Source organism: Pezoporus flaviventris, unplaced genomic scaffold (assembly GCF_033815535.1).
Source record: "Pezoporus flaviventris isolate CSIRO_AGI_PZ_B2104156 unplaced genomic scaffold, CSIRO_AGI_Pfla_v1 ptg000015l, whole genome shotgun sequence".
NCBI classification, from domain to species: domain Eukaryota; kingdom Metazoa; phylum Chordata; class Aves; order Psittaciformes; family Psittacidae; genus Pezoporus; species Pezoporus flaviventris.
This window is the reverse complement of record NW_026892563.1, coordinates 7,077,408-7,102,604: the sequence shown is the minus strand read 5'-3', so window position 1 is coordinate 7,102,604 and position 25,197 is coordinate 7,077,408. Positions and strand designations below refer to the sequence as shown.

The 25,197-nt window shown below is 37.9% G+C and overlaps 1 protein-coding gene across 7 annotated transcripts in view; it reads right to left on the bottom strand.

The window, feature by feature from the left end:
- Positions 1-301: 301 nt before the first annotated feature.
- GK (glycerol kinase) overlaps positions 302-25,197 on the bottom strand; it is a 47,094-nt gene continuing 22,198 nt past the window's right edge. For 2 of the 7 annotated variants that reach the window (XM_061453325.1, XM_061453326.1), the window contains 8 exons: positions 24,216-24,294; positions 23,044-23,140; positions 21,360-21,444; positions 18,325-18,445; positions 17,235-17,378; positions 16,198-16,278; positions 14,840-14,926; positions 10,402-11,668 (listed from right to left, as the gene is read on the bottom strand). In XM_061453325.1, coding sequence (XP_061309309.1) covers positions 11,655-11,668; positions 14,840-14,926; positions 16,198-16,278; positions 17,235-17,378; positions 18,325-18,445; positions 21,360-21,444; positions 23,044-23,140; positions 24,216-24,294 — 708 coding nt within the window. In that variant the 3' untranslated portion in view covers positions 10,402-11,654. Of the gene's footprint in view, positions 599-5,305; positions 6,276-10,401; positions 11,669-12,821; positions 12,893-14,839; positions 14,927-16,197; positions 16,279-17,234; positions 17,379-18,324; positions 18,446-21,359; positions 21,445-23,043; positions 23,141-24,215; positions 24,295-25,197 lie in introns of those variants that run through there. The other 5 variants (XR_009743396.1, XM_061453327.1, XM_061453330.1 and 2 more) reach the window with 5 other exon arrangements.

Here is a 25,197-nt window from a genome sequence, read left to right as displayed (position 1 = left end):
AGGCTAACAGCAACAAAGAGACTGATGGTAGTGAAAAGCACCCACCCCCACCCTGCTGGGATGGGTAATTTCCTAAGGAAGAGCTTTACCTTCCATTCAGAATCACGGCTGTGTTGTTGGAACCTGTTTTGTGCGTAGCTGTAAATAATTAAATGCTACTGGTGGTAACTCATTTTTTGGCCATGTAGGAGTGCCACCAGGGCTTTTCCTAACTCATGAATAAAGACCAGTGGAATCTCATATTGCCAAACGGATGCACAGTAATCAGGAGAAAAGCACATGCATTGGGTGAGGGAGTACAGCATAACAACAAAGTTAGTCTTTAATGTAATACTGAATACAGTCATATCCAGATAATACTGGATCCTGGCTGACAATTCTTCTGTTTGGGTTTTGTGACCTTGTCCAGACATATCCACTGTAATGACACTTTGGCTCTAGCTAGAGCTAATCCTGCAAGATCTGATCTTTATATACTGGACTGCTGAAAACAAATCTGTCTTTGCTGGACATTTCTTTCCTGGGAAAAGCAGCAAACAGCGGCTGCTGCAAGAGGCAGAAGCTTTTTTTCCTTTATTTCTCAGAAATCAAACTTTATCTGCAAACACAGAAAAACAGTAGAAAGAAAAGCTAAAACACATGAAAACCCTTTCTACCTGTCCTTCCTCCTGGCAACAAAGCACAAGAGGGAAGATGAAGATTAGGGATAGCAGGTGGCAAATATCCCTTTGGATTTGCTGGAGGCTTTTTGACCGTTCTTGAGACTGGATGAAAAAGCTGCCTGCAAGGAAGACCGGGGTCTATGGCTGTGGAGCCAAGTACTGTGTATGGAAAAGGGAGGGAATGTAATAAAAGACCTAACTCCTGCTGATACAGAAGTTACAGCTCCACTTGTGGAGGAGCCAGGAGAAAGAGGGCTTGAGCATACATGATGCAGGAGGGCTTCTCTCACTGTCTTGTTTTTGCACAGGTGGCTCAGACAATGGAAGGAAACAATCCAAAGAAAAAGAAAATGTGTTGAACGTTACCCACCAGTGGCTTGCTTGACAAAATACAGAAAGAAACCTTAGAAAATCCACCTTCATTTTGCCAGAAAGCTGTAATTTGGAGTCACTTGAGTGAGAACAGGGAAAATGAAACTATGCCTCTGAAAAGAATGCAGAAGGGAAGAGGAAGGGAAGGGAGAGTGGAAGTGATGAAAGCACCACCTCCACTTTAAAGCTGTTAATGGTATCCAGCTGTTTTTCACCACTGAGATTATTACTTTTCTCCCCTTGAAAGTAATGCGTTCTATTAAACAGGAAACAGTTTGAAGTGACTAATACCCACTCTTGTCCAACAAGGTTTCAGCATGGTGTTTTTATTCTTCTCCTTCCTATTCCATCAGAAAAACAGCAAAGGAATCCATCTTGGGTAGTGTTACAGAATTAATGTAATTTATCCACAGGTATTTTCCATTAAAATCCTTTTGCCAAATTTAATTACAAAACTTGGTGGTTTCCTTTTACATACTGAAATAAATTTTAATTAAAACTTTTGTAGTGTTTTAAGACAACTTCCTTTACATGATTTACTTGATAATTTTGATAAACACGTGCAATCACAGTACTCTGGATTTTTAAATTGTTTTTTTTTTTTGGTGTTCAGTTGTTTTTTAACTGGTTTTACCTTAGCAGGTTTCTAAATGTCACCTGTCACCTGAGCAAAGCTGACACCAGGTGAATGGCTGAGTGGGAGCTGCCCTCGGCTGCCATTCCAGTTGAGGACTTGGTCTTTGGTCTGAAAGGTTTTAGGGGGAGCAAGAAGAACACCGTTCTGTTAAGAGGTAATAAATAACCAAGGTGAGAACCTTCTTACTGCCTCGCAGCTGGAGGGAGTTAGTGGAGCTGGCATGTGTGGCTTGCTATACTACTACATAGGGGGAAGCATGATTTTGCCTCCTAGGGCTGGCTCTGTGCTCTCACAGGACTTCCAGGCACACTCATGGGGGTGATGGGATTAAGCACAAGAGGCTTACTGATCTTGATGGGTTAAGAGCTAGGCTTAAATTTACATACAACTATACATATAGCAAACAGGATGATTACACACATAACTAACCAGGGTTGAGAAACCCTGCCCTTTTTCACCTCTACTAGGATAAAAAAAAAAAAAGGAAATACAGAAGAATAACTAATAACTGGGAGACATTTCCCACACTGCAATGGTCTAGCATAAGTATTAAGAAATAGTTAATTTTATTTTGAGTCATTTAAACATATGAGGTGTGCTCACAACAAAACAGCTGCTGAATAAACAGAAGGAAAATAAAGGAGATGACTGAACGGGATCCAGAATGCCAGCTTGTTACCTGACTGATTCAGTCACAGGTTACTGACAGAACACCAGTGTCCTTTGTGGTTGTTTGCCCACCTACAGATGATAAGATTAGAAACTCCTTTGGTACCTATCAGAAAAGAAGCTACACAAGGACAAAGTATAATCCTAATACCCAAAGAGATGGTCCACGTTTAATTTCTGACAAGAATCTGCTTGTGTATAGGGTGCACAAGGGTAAGAGAGTAAGACTTAGTCTGCTGTCCATGCATGGCTTTTTTTGGAATAAACAAAGGACTGCCAGGTGGGCACCATTGGTTATAAATTAATTTAGCTCTCTGGAGAAATTAATTCAGTCAATAAGCGTATTTTTTTTTTTAAATTATAAACAGATGGTTCTTTTCAGAAAGGCAAAATGTGATTAAGAAAGCTCCCTTGTTCAGAAAATACAATATATGCTTCAAACTCTTAATAAGTCAAAAGCTTCAGACTTAAAGCAGAACTTACCATAACCATCTAGAACCTTTTTCATATTGCAGGTTTTTATAAACTACATAATCACTTAAAATTTTTTCTCAAACCACTTGTGGAATTAAAGTTAATGCTAGCCCAGCAATGATGAAAATGTCAAAGAAGCAGAACAAATGTATGTTTTTTGAAAATTAACATCATAAATAACATAATAAATATCTGTGCAAACAGCTTTTGATTACAAAGTATGCCTTCCTTAAATAATAAGTCTTACACGTAGGGCCAGCAATGGCTAGTTACTCAGCTGATCAAATAGGAGTTTTGTGTTTACAGTTAGGACCACGTTTCCTCAGCATCTACTCTGGTAGAAAAATGACAGTGGTGACAAATCTGGCTTTTTGTTCTTCAGAAAATTTCTGGCATATGGAATGTTAGCAAAGATCAGTCTGAGGATCAAAGGGGACTGGAGGACTCAATCGATATTACCCAATGTGTAGACTTCTGCATAACTCTTAGTTAGCTTATTTCTTTGGCTGGCTGTCGAGAGGAAGGATTAGCTCTATAAAATTAAATAAGGAGTATATGGTCTGAAGAATGTAACTGTGAAGTGTGATGCTATCTGGCATCTAGATGCACGATTACAAGTGCTCTAAGACAGACATCACCTCACTACAGAGAGAGGGGACAGATGGAGAAACCCCAGCTTGTCCCTCTTCTGAAACAGGAATGATTTTACTCATACCAAGTCCAGACTCAAAGTGATGGAGTAGGTAAGGAAACCCAAAATTATAAACCAACAACTGTTAGCAGCCTTCTAAATGAATCTAAAACATTTGTGTTTTTTTCAGGGCCAGAGAGGAGAGTGGGAGAGAGGTATCTTGGAGGTGCCTGTACAAAGGTTGTAGCTCAGTGTACTTTCTAACACCACAATAATAAGAACCCATGTCTTATGTACTACAAAACCTCTAAATTCTAAATAAAAGAAAATTGAAAGAGACACAGATCTCACATCTGTTCTCTTCACTGTGGAATGTCAGTTCATGTCAAAGTCTAGGCAGTGTCCAAGATTAAATATCTGTAGAGAGAAAGAAATCACCTAATTGTACTTCCATGGCTACTTTGTGGGTATGGACTATTAGGTCTGCGTGTAACCTTGGTACTGGAACTTTATGGCTTTTAGGTGAAAATTCGTAAAATCAACCATCTTAGGGGGTTTTCTGTAAACAAGAATTACCACACACCCTGGTTTTTATGTTATTATGAAAGAGCCCACTGTCTTTCCTCACATGTGTGTAGTACTACACTTAGCTGCAAACTAGTTTGGCAGTACAGCTGTACTAGGTAGGGCTGGGCTTAAACCGTGACAACAGCATGTGAATGAACTGCTCATGTGCTGATTTTATCTCTGTTTCTATTGACTGCAAGGTAGTACGGCTGTGACTGTGTTTTTGTATCAATATTTAAAGTATGTTTCAACATTTTCATTTGGAGAATACTGTGCCAGATGTTTCTGTGGTAGCTTCAATGGATGCTACTTTGAAAAGCAAGTGGGAACAACTGATTTATTTTTTTTAATGAAGCTATTACAAAATCTTCCAACAATTTCAGGTATTCAAGGATATTCTGTAAAATAGTATCATCCTACTGTTATGACCTTCAACCATCCTATTAATTCCTTAGTCCAGGAAATATAGGGACCTGTTGGATTAGATCCAGAGGCTGGCCACAACAATGATCAGAGGGATAGAGCACCTCTCCTGTAAAGAAAGGCTGAGAGAGCTGGTGTTGTTCAGCCTGGAGAAGACTCCAGGGAGACCTTCTTGCAGCTTTTAAGTATTTAAAAGGGGCCCATAAGAAAGATGGAAACAGGCATTTTAACAGGCCCTGTTGCAATTGGATGAGGGGTAAAGGTTTTAAACTAAAAGAGTAGATTCAAGCTGAATGTGAAGAAGAAATTCTTTACAATGAGTGTGGTAAAATCCTGGCACAGGCTGCCCAGAGAGGTGGTGGATGCCCATCCCTGGAGGCATTCAAGGCCAGGCTGGATGTGGTTCTGGGCAACCTAGCTCATTGCAGGTTGGTTGGACCAGATGAGCTTTGAAGGTCTCTTCCAACCCAAACCACTCTTGGGTGGCATGGTTTAGTGTGAGGTGTCTCTCACACTAAAGGGTGAGGGTTGGAACAAGATGATCTTAAGGTCCTTTCCAACCCTAACTATTCTATAAGCGCTTGTTTCACATACCAAATAATAAAACCATACCTGCATATTCCAATATATAGTCTGCCACATCTGCACATCAACTGGGACTCGGTACTTCACATATTCATGAATAAACAACCTATTTCAAGATTAGCAAACAAAATCTTGGAGCAGTATTAAAATGTTATATTAAATTAATATGAATTTTACTTCGCATTTACTTAGCATGTAGAAGTTTGTCAAAGCTTGTATTGTATACACCTGTTTGTTGCTGTAATACCAGCAGACAAACAAGAACACTGGTAACAGTCAAAGAAATGATTGCATGATCTGAAATCCCTGGCTGGGTATAACAGCCCTTGACACCTCCTGAGTCAGAAATTCAGCAGTGAGCTGAAATGCAAACCCAGGTAAGGTAAAACTCATTTACTTTCAGGCTTATGTATTAGAGGGTCATGGAACAGAGGTATCATGTTGCACATGAAGTGTTTTGCACCTTGTTGAAGACTGAATAAGAGAACCTAAATAAGAATAGCTTGTGTAGGTAATACAAACCTATTTCCTGGGTGGGGGACGGAAAATGCCTTAAAGAGACTTAATAATACATGTTTTGAAGTTTAACTGAGACACAACAATCGTTATTTAGAGAACAATATTAAAGTTATCATCTCATATTTGCTTCATGATGAAGACAGGCTCCTTGCACATTCCAGATAGGTCACTCTCCCCCCTTTTCCACACTGTCCTTAAGCAAAGCCAAACAACTTGGAGAATATCTGATGCCTCCAGTATTTGTCCTGCAAGAGCTCTAGAAGCTTCTCTTCTTGTTAAAGCAGTTTCTTCTGCTGAAGAGTCAGTTCTTCAGAATTGTACATCTGAAGAATCAATTCTTTCTGAAAAAATCAATCAAGGTTGGCAAGCAGCTCTGGTACATTCATTTCCAGAAAATGCTGCCCACGGAAGGCTTCTTAGATTCCAGTTATAAGCAGATAAACACTGAGGCCATTTACAGTTTTTCAAGTAACCTTCCTTCATAATGGGGGCAGCACTTGGCTTTAGTATTTGCAGAACAAAGTGATGTTGATGTTGAAACATCATGCAGGGGAGGGCATTAATATCTGTGTTATGTACCCTCTCAACTGTAAGCTGACTCCTGTTGTCAGACATATAAGAGTAATACATAAAGGATTTCTGTGCTCAAAAAATGCAATGACAAACAGTTAATGAATCCTGAGTTCCTCTGTATCGAACAGTAAGGTCTATGGCAGGTTTTCAGTAATGTGTTCACTTGCCAGACAACATACAGAAGAAAGACAGATAGGATTAGTGTCAGAAAACTTAGCAAAAATAGCTGAAGTGATAAACTCAAACCTCCTGAAGCTGCTCATGAAGTAGCATAGGAAATGTGGGTGCTGTTGAGCATGCTGACTAACCCATGCTGTTGCCAAAACAAATGGAAGACAACTGTAATGGCTTTAGAGGTGGGAGGGAAAATGCTTGTTTAGACAGTGACAACCAGACATCAATGCCGTCCTGTCTGCAAGCTCTTCTCTAGTTGCACAAGACCCAGGAAGTGTATCTGGGGATCAGGAAGCTAGAGCTGCTGGATCTTCAGTTCTCAGAGTGCTCCATCCCTGCAGAACTGAAAAGCAATGATGTGGGAGATCCCTCCAAAAGAAGTGACTGCCAGAGGAGGAAACACCCAGAATATCAGCCCACGGATTTAAAGAAAAAGCACCGCAAGACAGAAAGAACTCACTCCCAAACCAGTGTTCTCTATTCACAAAAACTCAATGAGCCCATTTTTCAGGTTCTGCTAGCTACAGTTTAACTGTGGTCTCTTTGGAAGCATGTTATCTTGTCTTTTAGGCTGCTTTGAAGCACCGTGTGTCATAATTCCCTTTGAAAAAACAGGGTATTAAACTAAAGCAATTAACAATCTGAAAAATAGTCACTCTACTTAAACTCCCACTGCAACTGCTTAAAAGATAATCTCTTAAAACAAGTCAGATAATAAGCCTGCACAACAGGGCTGACTTCTATAGCAAATACACACATAGGGTAACATTGTAATAATGCCAGACGAATAATGCTGAAGTACAACACTGGGTGAAAACTGGTTCATACAAATCAGACTGGTTTTGTCTAAATAAACCATTGTTGCCTTTTCCCTGCTCTTCATTATTAGGTGGCTCAAGCCTTCAGCCTGTGCTGGATACAAGTTGTGGCTGACCTAGTTGCAGACCAGTTAAGTCAGGAGGGTAGCTCTGATTCAATCACCTGCTCAGTGCAGGGTCAGTGACACCAGAGTCGCGAGTATCTTGAGGGATCACAACCTTTCTGAGTAACCTGCTCCTGTCTGTGACCACTCTCAGAGCAAAACAATGTCTTGTTTGAATGGGATTTCCTATGTGTCAATTTGGGTCAGTTGCCGCTTGTCCTGCCACTGGGCACCACTGAGAAGGGTCTGCCTTCATGGCCGCCTTACTTTGCATCAGGTATTGATACCTGAGCTCTCTCCAAACTGAGGAGTCCCAGATCAATCAGCTTCTTCCATATGACGGATCTCCAGTCCTTTAACTCTCTTTGTGGCCTACTGTAGGTCTATGTCTCTCTCATGCTGGACCCAGCACACCAGACGTACCTCACCAGGGCTGGTTTTAAAGAGGGTCACCTACCTTGACCTGCTGGCAACGCAGCCCAAGGTGCTGTTGGCCACCTTTGCAGCAATTGCTGCCTCATGTTTAACTTGGTGTCCAACAGGACTCCCAGGACCTTGTCTGCAAAGCTGATTCCCAGTGGGTTGGCCCCCACCATGTCCCAGTGCCCGGGGTTGTTCCTCCACTGCTGAAATTCATGTGGTTCCCGCCAGCCCATTTCTCCAGCCTGTCAAGATCCCTTTGAGTGGCACAGGAAAATCATTCTGGGAGTGTTCCTGTGCCATTTCTGAGATTTTAAGGGCTGCTACTCATTTGCCTATCCTTATCTCTAGGACTAACAATTACTACTTCCATGAATGCCAATTAATTCTTATAATTAAAAAAAATCAAAAAAGGTACTGGCCCTGTGCTGCAGCTCATAACGGGACAGCATTCCAATTGCTGCAGACATAGGATTCTTTAGATGGGAAGATTATGGCTTGGATGCCAACACAGACATACAGACAAGAAGTTTTCTTGTATAGAGTTCCAACAACAGACTAGACACTGTATTAGCTTTCATTGAACAAAACTTCTTTTCACATAGAATTTTTCAGTACTGATTACGTTAATAAAGTTCTAATCTCATTATATTCCATCCTGATGAATCTTGAAATTTGAGCATGCCCTTCTGCAGCATGGCTAAGGGCCAGGCTGTAATTTTGCCATGTGAAAGGAAGACACAGGAGTCTCAGGAGCAGTGGGAGAAGTCTGATATTAAGTAATAACATATTAGCAAAGGCTGCTGTGCTGATATGATATTTAATTGCCACCTTTTTCGGCGTGGGGTCGGGTGTGTTTCTGACTGACACAACTGATTTTGATATAGGGGACTAAAGACTATGGATGAAGGCCATATCTTTGGTACAATTAGGCAGCACTAGATGTGCAGAATATAATTGGGAGCTACGAAGAGATGAACAAACAAGAACCAGGCACACACATATGTGCCCTTCACATATATACATACCGCCATGCTTCTTTCTTAAAATAACAGGAATACCTTATGCTACTGTTTACTGCAATGACGTTCAAGGCTTTTGGGTAAAACCTGTGTTACAATGGTGTCTTTCTTGTCGTTTTACTTGTATTTTGCTGCTTTTTTCCTGAATATGGAGGGACTTGAGGAAATGTAACTTTTAATCGCATCCTTGAAACGGAATATATCACTGAAAAGCAGAGGGCAGTACTGCACATAGGCAATGTGTGTATCTGAGCAAGTTGTGGCTTGTGTCTGTAACACTGAATGAGGGAGCTCTTTTGTTGAACATATGTCAAAGTACCCTGATGCCTCATGTAGAAAATATTGATGAAAATGCATCTGAGAGAGAACATGCAAGAACAAAACAACATCTTACATCAATTTATTTGTGGTATTTTAATACCAAGTTAATGCATTTCTCAAGTAAAAATTTAGAAATTGGTTATTTATAGAAAAAAAATAAATCACAGCTTCACAAAAAGCTAATTTTCAACAGTTTGTCCCCTTCCTGCCAACATGCAGTTTACAATATAGTTCAACTATGTTGGTAGAAAGTTAACAGTGGTGTGAAATTCTTAAAAATATTTGCAACAGCAATTGAAAACAAAATTATGATTTTTACTCAGTGAAAAACTAACAGGAATTGTGTTTCCCAGTAAAAGATAAGTCATAAAAGCAGCAAACCCCCCCTCTCCTGCTTACTATGTGCTACCTTTCCCCCTGCCACATACACCGTCAACAAAGGCAAAACTTCAACATCAGTCATTCCCAGATTCAATACTTTGTTGCTTTTGGCAAGAGGTCATACTTGGAAGTCCACTGCTTGAGATGTGTGCTGCTCTCACCCTATGTGCTCCAAAAGCTGCTGTTACTCCTGTCCCTTAGGGTGAGGTGGGATCAGCAACAGCTCAGAGTAAAGGTAAGGAGTATAAGGATTTTCATGTTTTTTTTTCACTCTTTCTCTCTAATAAAAACTGGGAAACCCAGAAATTTCAGTTAGAATCACAGAATCATAGAATGGTTGGGGTTGGAAGGAACCTTAAAGATCATCTAGTTCCAACCTCCCTGCCACAGGCAGGAATCCTCCACTAGAGCTGTAACTTCTTGGCATGCATCTGTGTGCAAGAAAGGTAGGAAACCAATGGGAAATCCACAGAAAGCTGGAGGAGCTGAACAGAGAAACCTCACATTTGAGTATTTACAGGAGATGCAGGGTTTCAATGAAGTTGTTACATTTTCACCTGTGCACAAAAATTCCCTCTGTTAAATTTATACATGCAACCACAGGATGAAAACTGTTCCTTCTCTACCTTTTGAATTAAAAGTCACATTTTCAAAGGTCATTGCACTTGGTAATAGAAAGGCAATTATGCATTTTACATTAAATATATTATACAGACCTGAACTTCTGTGCAATCCATTGCTTCAGACACATGTATATTTAACATCTTTTAAAAAACTAAGCCTCTAAGCATAGTTTAACAAAGAAAAAATGAACTTTGCTAAAGACTATTTCTTTTTAAAGACAAAACTCTTTAAGAACAAACACAGAGAGAAATGCTCCCTTTGACTCCTAGTGCATTTAAACACTTCTTTGAAATTCTTTGTGTTGTTCCCACATTTAACCTTGCTATCATTCTATACTGATCTGATGATACTAGACAAGGACACATTTTCTCTGACCTAACCAGTGAGGCTGGCATTTGTCATGCTGTTGGTACAAACAGGAAAGCTGAAGATAAAATGATTTATTGCCTCACTCTTTTACCTGTGGAGGACAAAAAGTTTCAAAGGGGATGCAACTCAATTGTCATGCACACTGCCCGTGAATGCCAGTGGCCCATTTCAGGTGTTAAGTGCACTTTAGGTTGCCCCAGCAAATTTTGCAACAACTTGCTATTAAAACTATGGATGTGAAAACTGAAAGGGAGATTTTGGTCCCTGAGATACTACTAAATGAGACCAAGAACTAAAGCACTAATACTTAATTTGAAGTGGACCCTCTTTAAGGAAAACTAAGTTAGCTTCAACTTTCAAAAGTTTAGTGAATAGTCACTAAAATATCCTTAAGCAGGATGACAGAATATATGCAGTATTGATCAACAGAAGTGCATTTACACAGTAGTTTTAAGTTACCAGTTGGGCTGAGGGCCAAGAAGCTGTCCTATCAACATGACATATCAAATTTGTCTTTCCATCTAACAGAAAAGCGCAAGAATGTAAAACATGGCCTTAACAAAAACACCTACTTACTCCTACCTCTTTTAAAGGAACAGCTACAGGAACTACTGTCTTAAATACTCATAAGGGGTAAACTGACTACCTACAGAAGCCAAAACAAACTTTTAAACTTTGTAATTGATCGTTTCAACAGTACTTTGTGGAAAACATCAGCAACCTCTTCATCGCCAAACTGGTGGCGGTGTGCAACAGGTAATACTTTTTGAGCTAGTGTTTAAAAGGTTTGTAGCACTGAAGGTGTTCCAGACCAGTGGTCGCTACAATGGAAAATCTTTGGCAACCACAGACATATAAAAGGTAATTCACAGCAGCTGGAAGAATTGCTGTGATGTTTACAAAGTTCTTTAGTGCATCATTAACCTTCTGCAGTGTGCTGTATAAAGAATCAAAACCCTGAAAGGACAGCTAAACATCTGACATTACTCACAAGTTGCAGTGTTTTTTGTACCCACTTTCTCAAAGCTAGGCCTTGTGAAATTTTAGAGGATGATGTAAGATAGTCGATGCAAAGGCCTCCAGTGCAGTTGGAGTTGACGGGGAAGGGAGCAGAGCAATGAAGGGCTGAAGACTTATGTTTCAGTGTACCACGGGGATATTACTCAGAGAATGGCAACAGATGGATTCATGAGTGGATTTAGTCATACAAACAGTATAATCCCACTGGTGGTGGAATCTCTTCAGACAACAAAACAAAAAGAAACAAAAAAAAAAAATCAGCTGCATCCAGAGAGTCCGCTAAGTGGTCTCAATTACCATTACCTTAAACAAGAAAGAACATGCATCAGTAACACAGAATTTATTCTAAAACATTAAGAACACTCTAACACAGCTGAGCTATAAGAAGAATTCGGTATAATAACGTTTTATTTTCCAATTAATGCAATTATAAATTAGATGTATCTTGTGACATCAGATACATCGGTGGGTAAATTTTTAACAAGTACAAGAATTGACAGAAGGTACTCTAAGCTTATTTTTTTTCCTGAATATGAGCTCAGCTTTCCAAAATTTGGGAACTATTATTGCAACTAAGGCTTCTTTAAGGACCCTTCCAACTCGAACCATTCTGTGATTCTATGAATGCAGTAAGTTTAAGTCTATGAACCTGCAGAACTGCATAGACTGTTGCTATGTTGTTGCATAGCTGTTGCTATGTTGCACATAGCTGTTGCTATGTGGAAACTAGCATGCAATTTGGCAGTAACTATCACAGCACAAGAAACTAAAAAGGAAAAACAGAATCTTTAAAAATAACCCTAAAGGGTATTTAAGCAGGAATAATGTAGTATTATTATCAGCACTGACACCTTGTTCTGTGACAATAAAGTCAAAGAACTTTCTACCCCAGATGTCACATAAGATCTTGTACATAGCCAGTCTCCACTTACACCTCACTTGAGAGATGTCAATTTAAGCATGCAAAGGCATTTCTTTTTAGTCTAATAAAATATAGCATAACTTTCAGTTAACTCCCACCCCCAAAAAAGGTACAGCTATAGCTCTCAGATGTCCACTTCCAAAACTACTGTGAAAAAACCTAACAATCTTAGCATAAGGACTCCAGTTGATACATACAACTTGCTTTAATAGTGAAATAAAACAAAACATTGGCCATTTCTCCCCTGGGAGAGAAGAAGAAAGAATATCATAAAGTAAGGTACAAGTAAATGAGCCAATTTTGATGAAATCATGAAATGTTAACATGAAATGCAGTATTCTTCATTTTCAGTCATCAGGTGCTGCATGAAAAGACAGTTAGTTTAGCCATTCTGTAAACGGGTTTTTCCCACGTTAGTGCTCTCTGTTCTGCCACAGCAGATTCTTCCTTCACATTTCAGTAACTGTTAAATCATGCCGCTGCCCTACAGAGACACGCTCAACAACAACAGCACTGTTGCCATGCAAGACTTACTGCTGTTTCAGCACATGAAGGATGAATTCAATCCTCAGTAGGTTCAATCCTCAAACCTACTAAACTGATGACTGCGTTGGAGATCCAGTGTTTCATTAAAAGATAAAAAAATAACAAATTAATTAATGGCGCTCCTGTAGCGAATTAGAAGGCAAGCCTGGTCAGCTAGATCCAGCTTTTAAAAGCAAAAGGATATTTACCAGAGCAGGGGAAACAGCCCTGCTCCAACCAGCAACACAAATTCTGTTTATCATGTTCTACCCTAAGACACAGCTGAGCAAAACTACAACCTCTACACAGCATCACTGGTGGTATTCCTTTTTAGACATAATTTTTAAAACAATTCAGAGCTGGAAATTTCTGGCAACTTCTCCTGTCCCCAAGCTTACCATGTAAATAATATAGCAATATACTGGTATATAAAGTAACTGTAGTGGTGTATATAATAATTATATATATACATCTTTTATCAATTTACTGTTATTAAGTTATTGTTATCTGAACACATCTGCAAAAATGGGTTCTGAAGGCTAGAGTGACTTGATATGAGTATGGCTTCCACTTGTGAGTCAGAAAGGCGTTGATCAGCTCAGGGAAGGGAGAAAAAACAAAAGTTTATGCATTCCAGCAGTTCAAGTTTAGATATTTATATGCAGGTTACTGATTAATTGTTTTAAAAAAGCAATAAACTCAGAATTTAAATTGCTTATCTGCCCACTTAACATTGAACTTATTATTTTAGGTATCCTCCATGTGGTGAAGACCCTGACCTCGAATTAATATTCAAACTGCTGAGTTCAGCTTGTTAAAAATTTACCCACTATTCACAGCTGGTTTTATTTTATTTTTCATAATCAGACTGTTCTCATTCACAGACACATTCCACAGTTAGTAAATCAATGTCAATCCATTTGTTCAGCTTGATTTTTGCCTAGCATTTGTTTAGTTTGTTTTTAGTTCTCCTACAAGCTCAGACAGTCTCTTCCATGCAAGAAAAATGACAATTGAACAGTTAATTCAGGCTGAATGCATAGAAACAAAATACAAACACATCATCACAGGAGCATGCTAGAGTCCTCAATTGTCTGCTTAATTAACAGTCCCTCCACCCCATCCCGCCAAAACCGAAACAAAGAAATAAAACTAAACCACCCCCCCAAAAAGCTTACTAAGCAGCAACAATGACTATACTGTAAAATATTTTATTTGTAATGAAATTATGAAACACAACAACAAAAAACAAATGACGTCACCATATAAACTTCCTTTTCTTACCATAAGAATTTCTTAATGAAATATCTTACTTCTGGCATAAGTAACTAACACTGCCATCCATATTAAGAACTTTTAACATAAAACACATTAATAGGTTGAAGATGCATCTTCATTGCATATGCACACAGTTCCTTTCCCCAGTTTTGCAGATAGGCCTTTTAGGGTCTCTTCTGTTTACACAAATTGAATTAATTTATCCATCGAGAGCAAAGTACAAAAAGTATATTGTATAGATTTAGTAGATGAGGATTTCTAGCCATACAATAGTTTCAAGGGGATGAGAAAAATGAAAGAGGTACTTGAAGCCTTTCAAGGACAGAGGAGAAGTTTTCATTTTATTTGAACAAGAGCCTCAAAATGATTTTAAATGTTATGAGAAGAAATACAGGATAAAGGATGGAACCTTATTCTAACTGCAGTGCACACTGTAATTCAGGCAGTGCAAAACTCTGCTCCAACCTATACGCCTTTTATAAACTGTACGGTCCACATAGCTAGACAAACGGAAGGAAGAGTTCAAGGTTTCATGTGCATCAACAGCTAAGAATTTCATGGCACATGAGGATGAATTTGGCATTCCCTTGGTTCCCGTAGGTATCTACTTCACACCCTCAAACACTCGTGTGCATGAACAACAAAAAGCATCATTTTTGCTAAAAATAAATAGATGGAATACAAAAACCCCCAACACTTGATCTAGTGTAGATAGCTTTTAAAAGGTTCTAGTTCAAACAATAACTAACCTGAGATGTACTTTGCTCCGATTAACATTATCATGCTACTCATAATATAAAGACCCAAAGGCAGACTAGAGAAGATACTACTGTCACCTGATGTCATCCAGGGTAGGGTGTATCCAGTCAAGCAAATCAAAAGAGAAATATATATACATAAATTGCAATGTATGTGTTAGAAATCATACGAACAGCAAAACGTAATAAATGTAGTGACATTTGCAGAAAAACTAAAAAGGATTATTTATACTCCCCACAATAACTCAAAACAGTCTCTCAGTATAAAAGTTGAAATCTAAATTCCATTGTTAGCACTACCTAGGTTGAGCCCATTTTAATAGTCTTCAATGTTCAATACTCTCAGCAAGCAGAAGACAGTTTCAAAGGAAGAACTAAGGAAAATAACATTTCCCATAGAGTTAAATGAAATGCTTAAGCCAACATATAGGATGGTGAAAGGAAAATTTTAGCTTTAGCTTTCAAGAATATAAGAAAGAGAATTCATGCAGCATGAGATCTTCATCTGTGGATTGTGGGGGGACTTTACATTTTGAGGATTCTTTACTTAACACTTTTCATTCTAACAGGTTTTCCAACAAAAGGGAAATTAAATTAAGATAAAGCCATAAATGATGTGTTGTAGGATGATTCAGGACAAAATCTTATCCTGAAATAGTGCTGAAATATAAATTCAAATTATAGATAATAGAAGACTGCAGGTTTTATTTAATTCAAACCTGGCAGATGAAAACCCTGTCTACTTCCAAAGAAAGAACTTGTTCAGTCCCTCAAAAGTGTTTGGTATATTCTCTGTGTGTGAATAACAGGACTATGCAATTTTTCACTTTATGACAACTTCTTGCTCTTAGGCCTTCTGGGGCAAACAGATTTTGATGTGGCTATCAATCCCTCCTTCCCACACAGCAAATAATAAAGGCAGGATATATCAAGAAAAATCACAGGATGAACCTTTTCTCCTTTGCAACACGATGATTTAGTGTAAGAAAGTTTACAGAATCCCTACACTGTCTTGGAATTGTGCTGCATCTCTCATTCTAGGTCACTTTTTTTTTCTTTTGTAAATCAGTGCCATTCTGCAAAATCTGTAGTTAGTCTTGATTTCATGTCCTCTGTTTTCAGAGCCCTACAAGATATTGCTTGTGCTCTCCTTTCAAGAAAAAGACCTACCTATCAATTTTCCTGCTTTGCTTGTGCAGTGGTTTTAAGTAGTAATTTTAAAATCACTGGAATAGTCCAAAAATACCATAGAGATGGTACGAACAGAAACAGCCACCAGAATGAAGATTAACTACCAAGGTTAATAGGCTAATTAAATAATACTTGACTAGCATTAATTTCTGGTTTACCATTTGAAGAAATGTCAGATGTCACCCAGTCCATAGATTTCATCACAGCTTTCTTCCATCTGGCAAAGCGAAACTCACTTTCTGAAATTGAGAAATCAGCAAACAGAAAAGCCTCTCAATGCATATAAATACAACTAGAAGTATTTAAGAATCAAAGACTACAATATTAGTTTTCCACTCTTTTGCACAGTATAGTTTGTCTGTATAGAACAATAATGAATAAAAAAACAAAAACAAAACAACCCAAAGCCCCCCAGTTATGTACAGTAAGGAGAAATAAACCTTAAAACCCATTATCTGCATTTTCACATTAAGAAGATTTACAAGTAGGACAAAATGAAGCAATTGCTATTCATGCAGAAGTCTTTCAGTGTTGAAAAAACTGTCTTGAAGTAGGGATTATAGCAGTAATGATAATCAATGATAAGACAAAATTCTGCACTAGAAGTTAAGAAATAATTTAAAAAGACAAAAATGCATTTGTCTTGCACACTGATTAATTATGTCAAGTACATGCTTTCCATCTCTAGAAGCACTTACGAACTGATGAAGAAGACAGTTAGCTAAAAAATAACGATTAATGTAGGCTTTTTAAAGCCAAAAGAAAAGTGTCCCACAACCAGTAAAAACTCACAGAGGTACAGGAGCTTTAGGAGACATCTTTCTCCATAAAAACCTTTCAAACCTTCAAAACCTTTAATTCTACTTGCTATAAATCAAAAGCTACTAACTCCAATGCCCAATGCCAAGCTTTTTCAAAATAAAGAAATAGAAAACCCCAACATATTCCCCTGTGGAGTTATGTTATTTTAATCATTTTGCAATCTTGATAGTCAATAAAGGGACATAACCGCAACTGAAACACACTTTTCTCTAAACTGAACACTACAAAAAAGCTCATCTTTAACATTTGTGAGGATATTCATATATAGCTGGTTTTGTATCAGTATGTTAGATTGTAACAAAGAAAAAAACATGATCTGCTGGACACAGAACATGAAGTTTGTGACTTCTTAGGTAATATGAAAGGATTTTACCCTCTGGGTTGATCTGTGGCTCAAATCGTTCACATGTCACTGCTGTCAAATCTCCAGGATTCAGACTCCAAATTCCAACTCCTTCTGCAGCTCCTGCTGCCATAGCAGCTCCTAGAGCTGTTGTTTCAGGCATTGATGGCTTTACTGAAGTAAATCACAGAGAAAGGCATGAAGATTTTTAATGAAAGTCACCTTGATGACATTGAAACTAAAGATTTACATATGTATCTAGAACGATATAGCAGCTATATGCTTACTTTAAGTTTAGCAACTGCAAGCCTCATTTTATTACAATTCACACGGTTACGAGGCTAACTTCATCCAAAGTCGTCCAAGTCTTTGAAATATCTCAGATCACTACTTCATTTAAGACTGAATCATCCAATTGCCCATTTTCACAACACATGCAGGGCTGCTGACCTCAGCCATCAGTTTCCCTAGAGTGCTCCTGTTAAAAATACACTATCTTTTTATCTTCTCCCTCCCTTCTCAAAGCAGTGGTCACTGGCTGTTACCAGTCTTGTTCCCATGTTCTAGATATTGTGTTATTAAAAGCATATATATTAAGAAAAGGCATCTTAAAAGAGGCTACAAATTGCTGTATTACTAGCTTGTTTGCCTTCCACAGATATGACCATCCCACCCCCAAGAAGTCAATGTTAACTCTGTTCCATTAACTCCAGAACTGCCTGCTTCTCTGCTTAAGGCAGAGGGGATCCTTTAAAATCTGATTCTATTGATTGTATCATTTCATCTGCTATGAACTATGGCTCTGCACGGACAGCATGAGCCTTGTGTATTACATATTATTAAAGGCAAGCTATAATACTTCTAGAGTTAAAAACTTCCCCATGAAGTGTCTCACATTTATGCGTAACAGACAACACAATGGTTTTTAAATTATTTTCTAGAAGCTGCATATGAGGCAGATTATTACATTTATGAAGCAAATTATCAGTCTTCAGTACAAAGATGAATAATATCCTGATGTTACTGTGCAATGTCCTAATGTGCAGTGACATATTAGCCATGACATATCAATGTTTTTTTCAGCTTTAAAAAGTGAATAGGAGTTGTAATTTCATCTTACCTACTGGAATACAGAGAATGTCTGATTGGAGTTGCATGAGGACTTTATTATTGGTCATTCCTCCGTCTACCTGTAACTGATTTAGTGGTACCCCACAGTCCTTGTTTATGGCATCTAAAAGCTTGAGTAAAAGTAATATATGTTATTATTTAATTGCAGAGAAATCTATGATACCCTCTGAGTGTAAAATACTGATAATTCAGCATTTGCTGAAGGGTGTTAAGTAGACAATTCCTCTCCCCTATAGATCAAAAGGGCAAAAAGAGGTAGTGATGATACAGTTTTGCTTAATGTACAGCAAATGCATTCTGTGTATTACAGAAGTCCTAATGTATGAGATGTTTCTCCTCTGATCCTCTTTATCTACCCAATGTGCTGCTTATATGGTCTGAGAAGAAAAACTTTGAAGAAAAGCTGATGACAACTACATTTATCAAAGCTAACAAAGGAGGAAGTAATACTAAATGCAGTCCTTTAGCTGATTGCAGTTTGTCTAAATACTTTATCTAATTTGGTGCATTAAAGAGTTGAAAAACTAAAATGTTTGAACTGGCAATCTGGAAGACATTCAATAGGAACCGCTGAATGTTGAACTGTTTTGACAGAGCAGCCTCTTGAAATATTTTCAATTAGTTGCTGAAAATTGAGAATCTTACATTACACAAGATAGACTGCAACTGTTGGTTTAATTTTTTGGTAAAATAATGTTTCCTTCTTTTGGGCACAATGGATAGCTGAAAATACATGAAAATTGTTAAAGTCTTTGCAAGGGAAAAGTAATTAAGAGTGGAGTATTTTTAAAAAAGAACCAAAAAATTGTTAGGTAGTAAAAACTATACAGAGATGAGTTGTCCAGACTCTATCCATTCCAGAAAGTAAGTTAGCAAGGTCCCTTACCAGAAAATCTTTAAAGGAACTAAAAGAACTGCCACAAGATAAATAATGGTTAAAAATCAGAAGCCTAAGGCCAGTTTTCATGGTGGAGGCATCTGTCCATGGGCCTGCACTGTTCAATAAATTAGAAATAACCTGGAAAAGACAATTCACAGCACAGCAGCAAAGTCTGCTGGCAGTACTAAGCTAATCATGCTCCCTGTCACTGATTCCCTTCACATGTATGATTTCATATTTGTCTAGCCTGATTTTGCCTGCCTTTTTTAACATTCAAAACATCATTAGCCCCTCATAATCTCAGCTTTACATACATATAGTATTGGAGGTTCTGGCTTTGGTTACCACTGTGCAAAAGCATGTTGAATCATACTATGCACTCAATATAGATTAAAAAGAAAGAAAAGAATGCTAGAAATCAGGAAGGGATGAAACAACAAAACAAATCATGATCATGCTGCTGCTGTTTCTTTTGTAATGAAGTAGGATGAAGACTATGGTATCCACTTATGTAAGTTTTTTCTAATGACAGCATTGTACAGCTCTTAGAACTGAAAAATTGCTTGTTTTTCCATAATGCATTCTGTAATTAAAAAATGTAACAAGTGTCATCTGTCTGCACAAGGAAGAAGCTTTCTGGATAACAAGAAAAAGAGACTTGGAAGAATTGGATGGCACAATAAAACAATCGAGAACTGCAATGAACATGAAATTTGAGGGTTTTCCTCAAGGATACAAAGGATTTCCATTTTAACCGGAATTAAAACAAAACCCTTTGTCTCTGACAAGACAGAACTAACAATACATTTCTGAAAAATGTACATATATTTTATTTGTGTCACTAGGACTGAATTTGTTAATTTAAGTGTGTCCAGAGACCTGCTCAGGCATTCCTGTCATTGTGATAAAAGTACATTGACTAAAGTATGAGGAAGTATTAGGTCTGTTCAAACAGTTAATGTCACCCTCAGCCAGTCAGCTTTATTCCCCTCCCTCCTACTCCCAGTGACATGCCCGGTCTCTTGTTCCGACATTTGCTGCTCTCCTCTGCAAGGCAGCTGAGACCAGTAATCCAGCAGAAAAACAGCCCAGCAGAAATAGGGATCATTTCTGCTGGAAAGTTCACTGAGCTGTCACATGAGAGGGAATGAATGAGAGGAGGGACAAGGAAAGGGAGGAGAACGCAACAAAACAGACTATCAGTTCAGTTTACTGTAACTTTACCCTGACTTACACCACCAAACTCCTTCACAACTTTCTGAGTACTCAGAGGTTGTTAGCACAGCTTAAAAAGCAGACATTTAGGTGAAACTTCTGGCTTTTTCCACATGAGTACTTTTTACTCTATGTCACTACAGAAACAGCAAGCTGCTTTCCTCCTCTCACACAGTGTTAGCTGAGTGTTACTTTAAAAACTTGGTATGTTTAAATAACAGCAGGTTAAAAACATGCAATGAAATTCAGGTTTGACTGTTACCCTTTAGGGTCAAGGGATTTCTCCTGTGTTTGACTGGAATACAGGAAGTGTAAATTGATAGTAGATGGTGATATAAAGATTCTAATGATCAGAACACACTGATATCAAACCCTTTGATTCAGTTGGAGGATTTATTTCTTCCGTGACAATTTAGGTTTGCTGTTGCAGAATGCCTGCTGAGGCAATGCAAGATGTAACAGGTATGAAGTGAATCCAGATTTCCATTGGTATGTGTGCTGCTGTCTTGCTTTAACTTATTTTTGTTACTGTATGCCAGAAGCAACGTAAGCCATCTCCGTCACAGCAAACAATATAAAATGTAGTCTTTTACATTAATGTGACTTCTTAGTTATGGCACTGGCCTTGTCATTTTAATGTTTCTATGTTCTACTTCTCAAAATATTTGCAAAGTAGAATCACCTTAAGTGCTGAAAAATAGCAGCATTGCCACCCCAAAATAATGCACCACCCAACTACACCACAGAATAAGACCACAGAACAATTTTTCAACATCAGCACCACGTAAAGAGAAGACTAGCATCCAAGTACAATATAAAGCATATGATTAATCTTCATTAAATGTTTTCAATCCTCTCTCTTCCTGAAGAACTATAGTTGCTGTTAACACACTAATTTACAATGCATTTAGGACCCAATTTGCCTTTACCTCTCGTGTTTGAAAGCAAACCGCTTCTAGCGCAGCGAAGGCAATGTGGTTTTTATTTGTAAACTGAGTAAGGCCACAGATAATACTGTTGAGAAAAAAAAAAAACAACAACCAGTTAGGACATACTTCTTCTCCAGACATATATCATTACTTCAGGTCTAGGTCTTCTAATTCAAAGCTCATTCAGTTCTATCGTATGAGCACTACTTTTTAATATTAGCAAGCTTGTTTATCTTTAATCAAAAATCTCATCACTATTTTCCTGACAAATGTGTTCAGTGGCCAATCAATACAACTGCCATAAATTAATTTTTTTTTGCCAATCTACATGCAGATAAGTGCATATTCACCTATACACACACAAATTCTAGTCTTGAATGATCACTGCTGATTTTTCTTTAAAAAATGATACCACCTATGACTAAAATCTTCATAAATTATCTAGAGTTTTCAGTTCTTACGGAAAAGCCTAGCTGCGTCACTGCTGTGCTCTAAATGCTTAAAATTGTTTTCAGATCTATTCTGATCAGTAGTTGACTTTGCACTTTCAAAGAGATTTTTGGATACAAAAATAATCTAACCATAAATATCCTGAATTCTTTCAATGTACTCTGAACCACAAAGCAAATAATTATCCTTTTAGTCTGTTTCAACATCTGAGGAATAATAGTGTACTACACAGAAATGCTGCTACATTTGGTGTGGGATAGATATAAGCTCAAATATATTAAAGGACATTTTTAGTTGTCATTCCAAAGATCAGGTTTTAACAGTTGAACAGTTAAGCACTTGATCTAAAAAACTGTAAAAAAGCTAACTCAAAAGATTTTTTTATTTCTTATGTACAAAAAAGGATCTAAATTAGAAAGATACAACTACTCTAAACCCTCAGAACTTGATATTCTTTAAGATTTCTTTTCTCATTTTAGGAAAGTTATTTTCTGTTTAGATTTGTTATGCTGTGACTTCCAAGCTCACAATAGCAGAAAAGACAAATAGAATTGTTTGAACTAGTAGATCTAACTAGTACCAGGTAGTTAAATCTTAACTACAGGAAAGGGACTAGAAGGAAAGGAGAAAAGAGTGTTCAACAGACTGGAAAGAAAGCTGGAGAAGGAGAGGGAGGAGAAATGGGGAGGAGTTAAGTAGCCAGTATCATTTGTGATAGTGAATGCAGCAGCCATGGGAAACTGAGCTCAAAAAAATTCATCAGAACTAAATTCTTCACTTTCTGCTTTTTTTTTTGCCTGAGAGCTCACAGGTATGCAGACCCCCTCTTGCTCTTTACTGAGATAACTATCCTTTCAGAAACAGAAACGCATGTGGAAAAAAAAGCTGGCCTCATTAGTGGCAAGAATGATCAACTATCTTGTACTTATCCTGTAAAACACACAACCTAGCCCAAATGTTTTCCCTGCTCACCTCCCCAGTTTTTTTTTGGATGCGGGGAGAGGAGAGTGAGTAGCTGAACTAGCTGATCCTTTTTCTTCTAGTAGCAGCTGCTATTTTGAACTGGTTAAATACAAAAGAGAAACATGGTAGTTCCTTGAAGATACCACAGAGAATGATGTATCATGACACATCACAGGAACAAAAATAACATTTTCATATACCTGGAAGGACTAGTGAAAGTATTTGTAAAATTCAATCTCCCTGCAAACACAGTGCTTAGTCAGATTCTTACCCCCTTGCACTGGGTTCCCAGTATGGTGCATATAGTCCTGAAAATGCTGGCACAAAGTAGCAGCCATAAGAAGTCCCCACTTCTGCAGCCAGTTTTTCTAATGCACACACACAAACAGTCTTCATTTAGCTTTTTGCAACTGTACCAGCACTTAAATACGACACTTGAGGGTGTTATTAGTTACATAGGGAAAATACTCAGAATATGACAGGCAGCTACAAGAATAATAAAGCCACATGCAATTAGAAAATACAACTAATTCTGGCACTCTGCTTTTTATTGACTAGTTGTCCATTTGTAACAATGTGAATGGAAGATGGAGCACAGGAAGTTGTGGGAAATGTAAAATGAAAAATCAAAACTGAAAACCAAAATTGTGTACTCAATATTCTGACATAGATTCTGTGTGGTTTTCAAAGGGCATCATCTGGGTAACGAATGCAACCTTCAGAGCAGTGCAAATGGTCACACTTTACTTGCATCTAAGTCAAGGCAAGCAGCTGAAACTGGATCAAGACCAAAGGGAGTTAAGAACTAAATTCTCACTAATTTCAAATGGATTTAGAGTTCTAAATTCTCAGCGTACATATATAATCACAAGTCTAGCTACAAGGAAATCTGAAGCTTCTTAATATCTGAATAATAACTTTGGATATCTGAACTCCCCAATATTAAAATATTTTTAAGTTTAAAAAATGACATTAAAACATTTAGATCTGAAGAGGATGTAATGCTAATATGCAGCTCCTTCCTATAAGAAGAAAGGAAAATGTTTTTTTCTGCTTTTTAAAATTTATTCTGTTTGCAATGATCAGAGAAACATAGCAATAAAGAAGAAGTAGGAAAATTTATTCAAAACTTCTTTCAAAAGCAATTGCTTTTTAATCCTAAGTCTCATAAATCAGTCACTTCCAAACTGCTACACCTGCATACTTTCCTTTTTCAAAGTCTGATATAGTCCTAGTTTCTATGTCATGCTCCAGGTTTTTCAGTTGAGCTCAAGCAGAAAAAATTAGTTACCCAAATGTTAAAGGATTAATGTATTCTTAGACAAAATGGATTATCATCCTCTACAATTCCTTTAAGTAGCAGCTTTGCAAACATTCCAGACATCAAGAAATATGAAAAATTTAAGAACTTAAAACTTTAAGCTCCAAATTGTGAATACTTACCAACTTCCTGTGAAGTTTTAAGGATACCTAGATTGTCCCTCAGCCAACGAACAACAGCACCAGCTATTGCAACAGATCCCTGAAAGAAACAAAATCACTACATTAGGAGATGACAACTGATAGTTTCCTGTTCCTTTTTACAAGACTGGAGATGAAAGGTAGCTGTGGTCTCCAGCTGCAGGTTCAGCACTCCAAGAATGCTCACAACCAAACCGCAAGTTTCTTGACAGCTGGAGACTGCCATATAAAACTGGCAGCCTGTTACACAGGCTTCATGCAGTAAATGGTATATATTGCATGATTTTTGCTATGGGGGCAGTTACCATGACATTTCCTAAGCAGACTTCTTTTCTGTCTAATTTAGGTCTTCTCCTGAACATACCATTATGAGGTCCAGTAGCCTCATCCTTCTTTTTCTGACAAATTAAGATTTTTATGCTTTGATTTGAAAATACAAGACAGATTATGTCTAGAACTTAAATACAAATGACGAGACAGAAATGTAGGTACTTGTATGGGCCAGCAAAACCGCTCTGTTGCCTCAGCGAACAGCCCTGAATGGTTCCATCACTTTACAGATAAAAGGCATAGCTCCCATCTCATTCCAAAGTCCAAATGGTTTTCTCTACAAGACAGTCTCAAGTCTACTAGACTAACCTTCAAGTAAAATGGAGCGGCATCATATTTTCATCTAAAGCCACTGTGAAGAAAGAGTAGAAGTGTTTTCTAACCAGCTAACTATTACAATTACAAGATATGGCTTTGATGAAAAGGCTGAATCCACATTTTTTGCCCCGGTGTAGTATCTAAACCAGCAGATTGTAGATGATTCTAGCATGGATACAGGAGAAAAGATGCTTAATATCTTCTGCTGAAGCCATTTCTTCAGACAGCAACATTAGAGACTTGGGGATGAGGAAGAAGCAAAGTACACATGCTCATATTTCAGCATGCAGAAATACAAATCACTCTCGGGACGGTT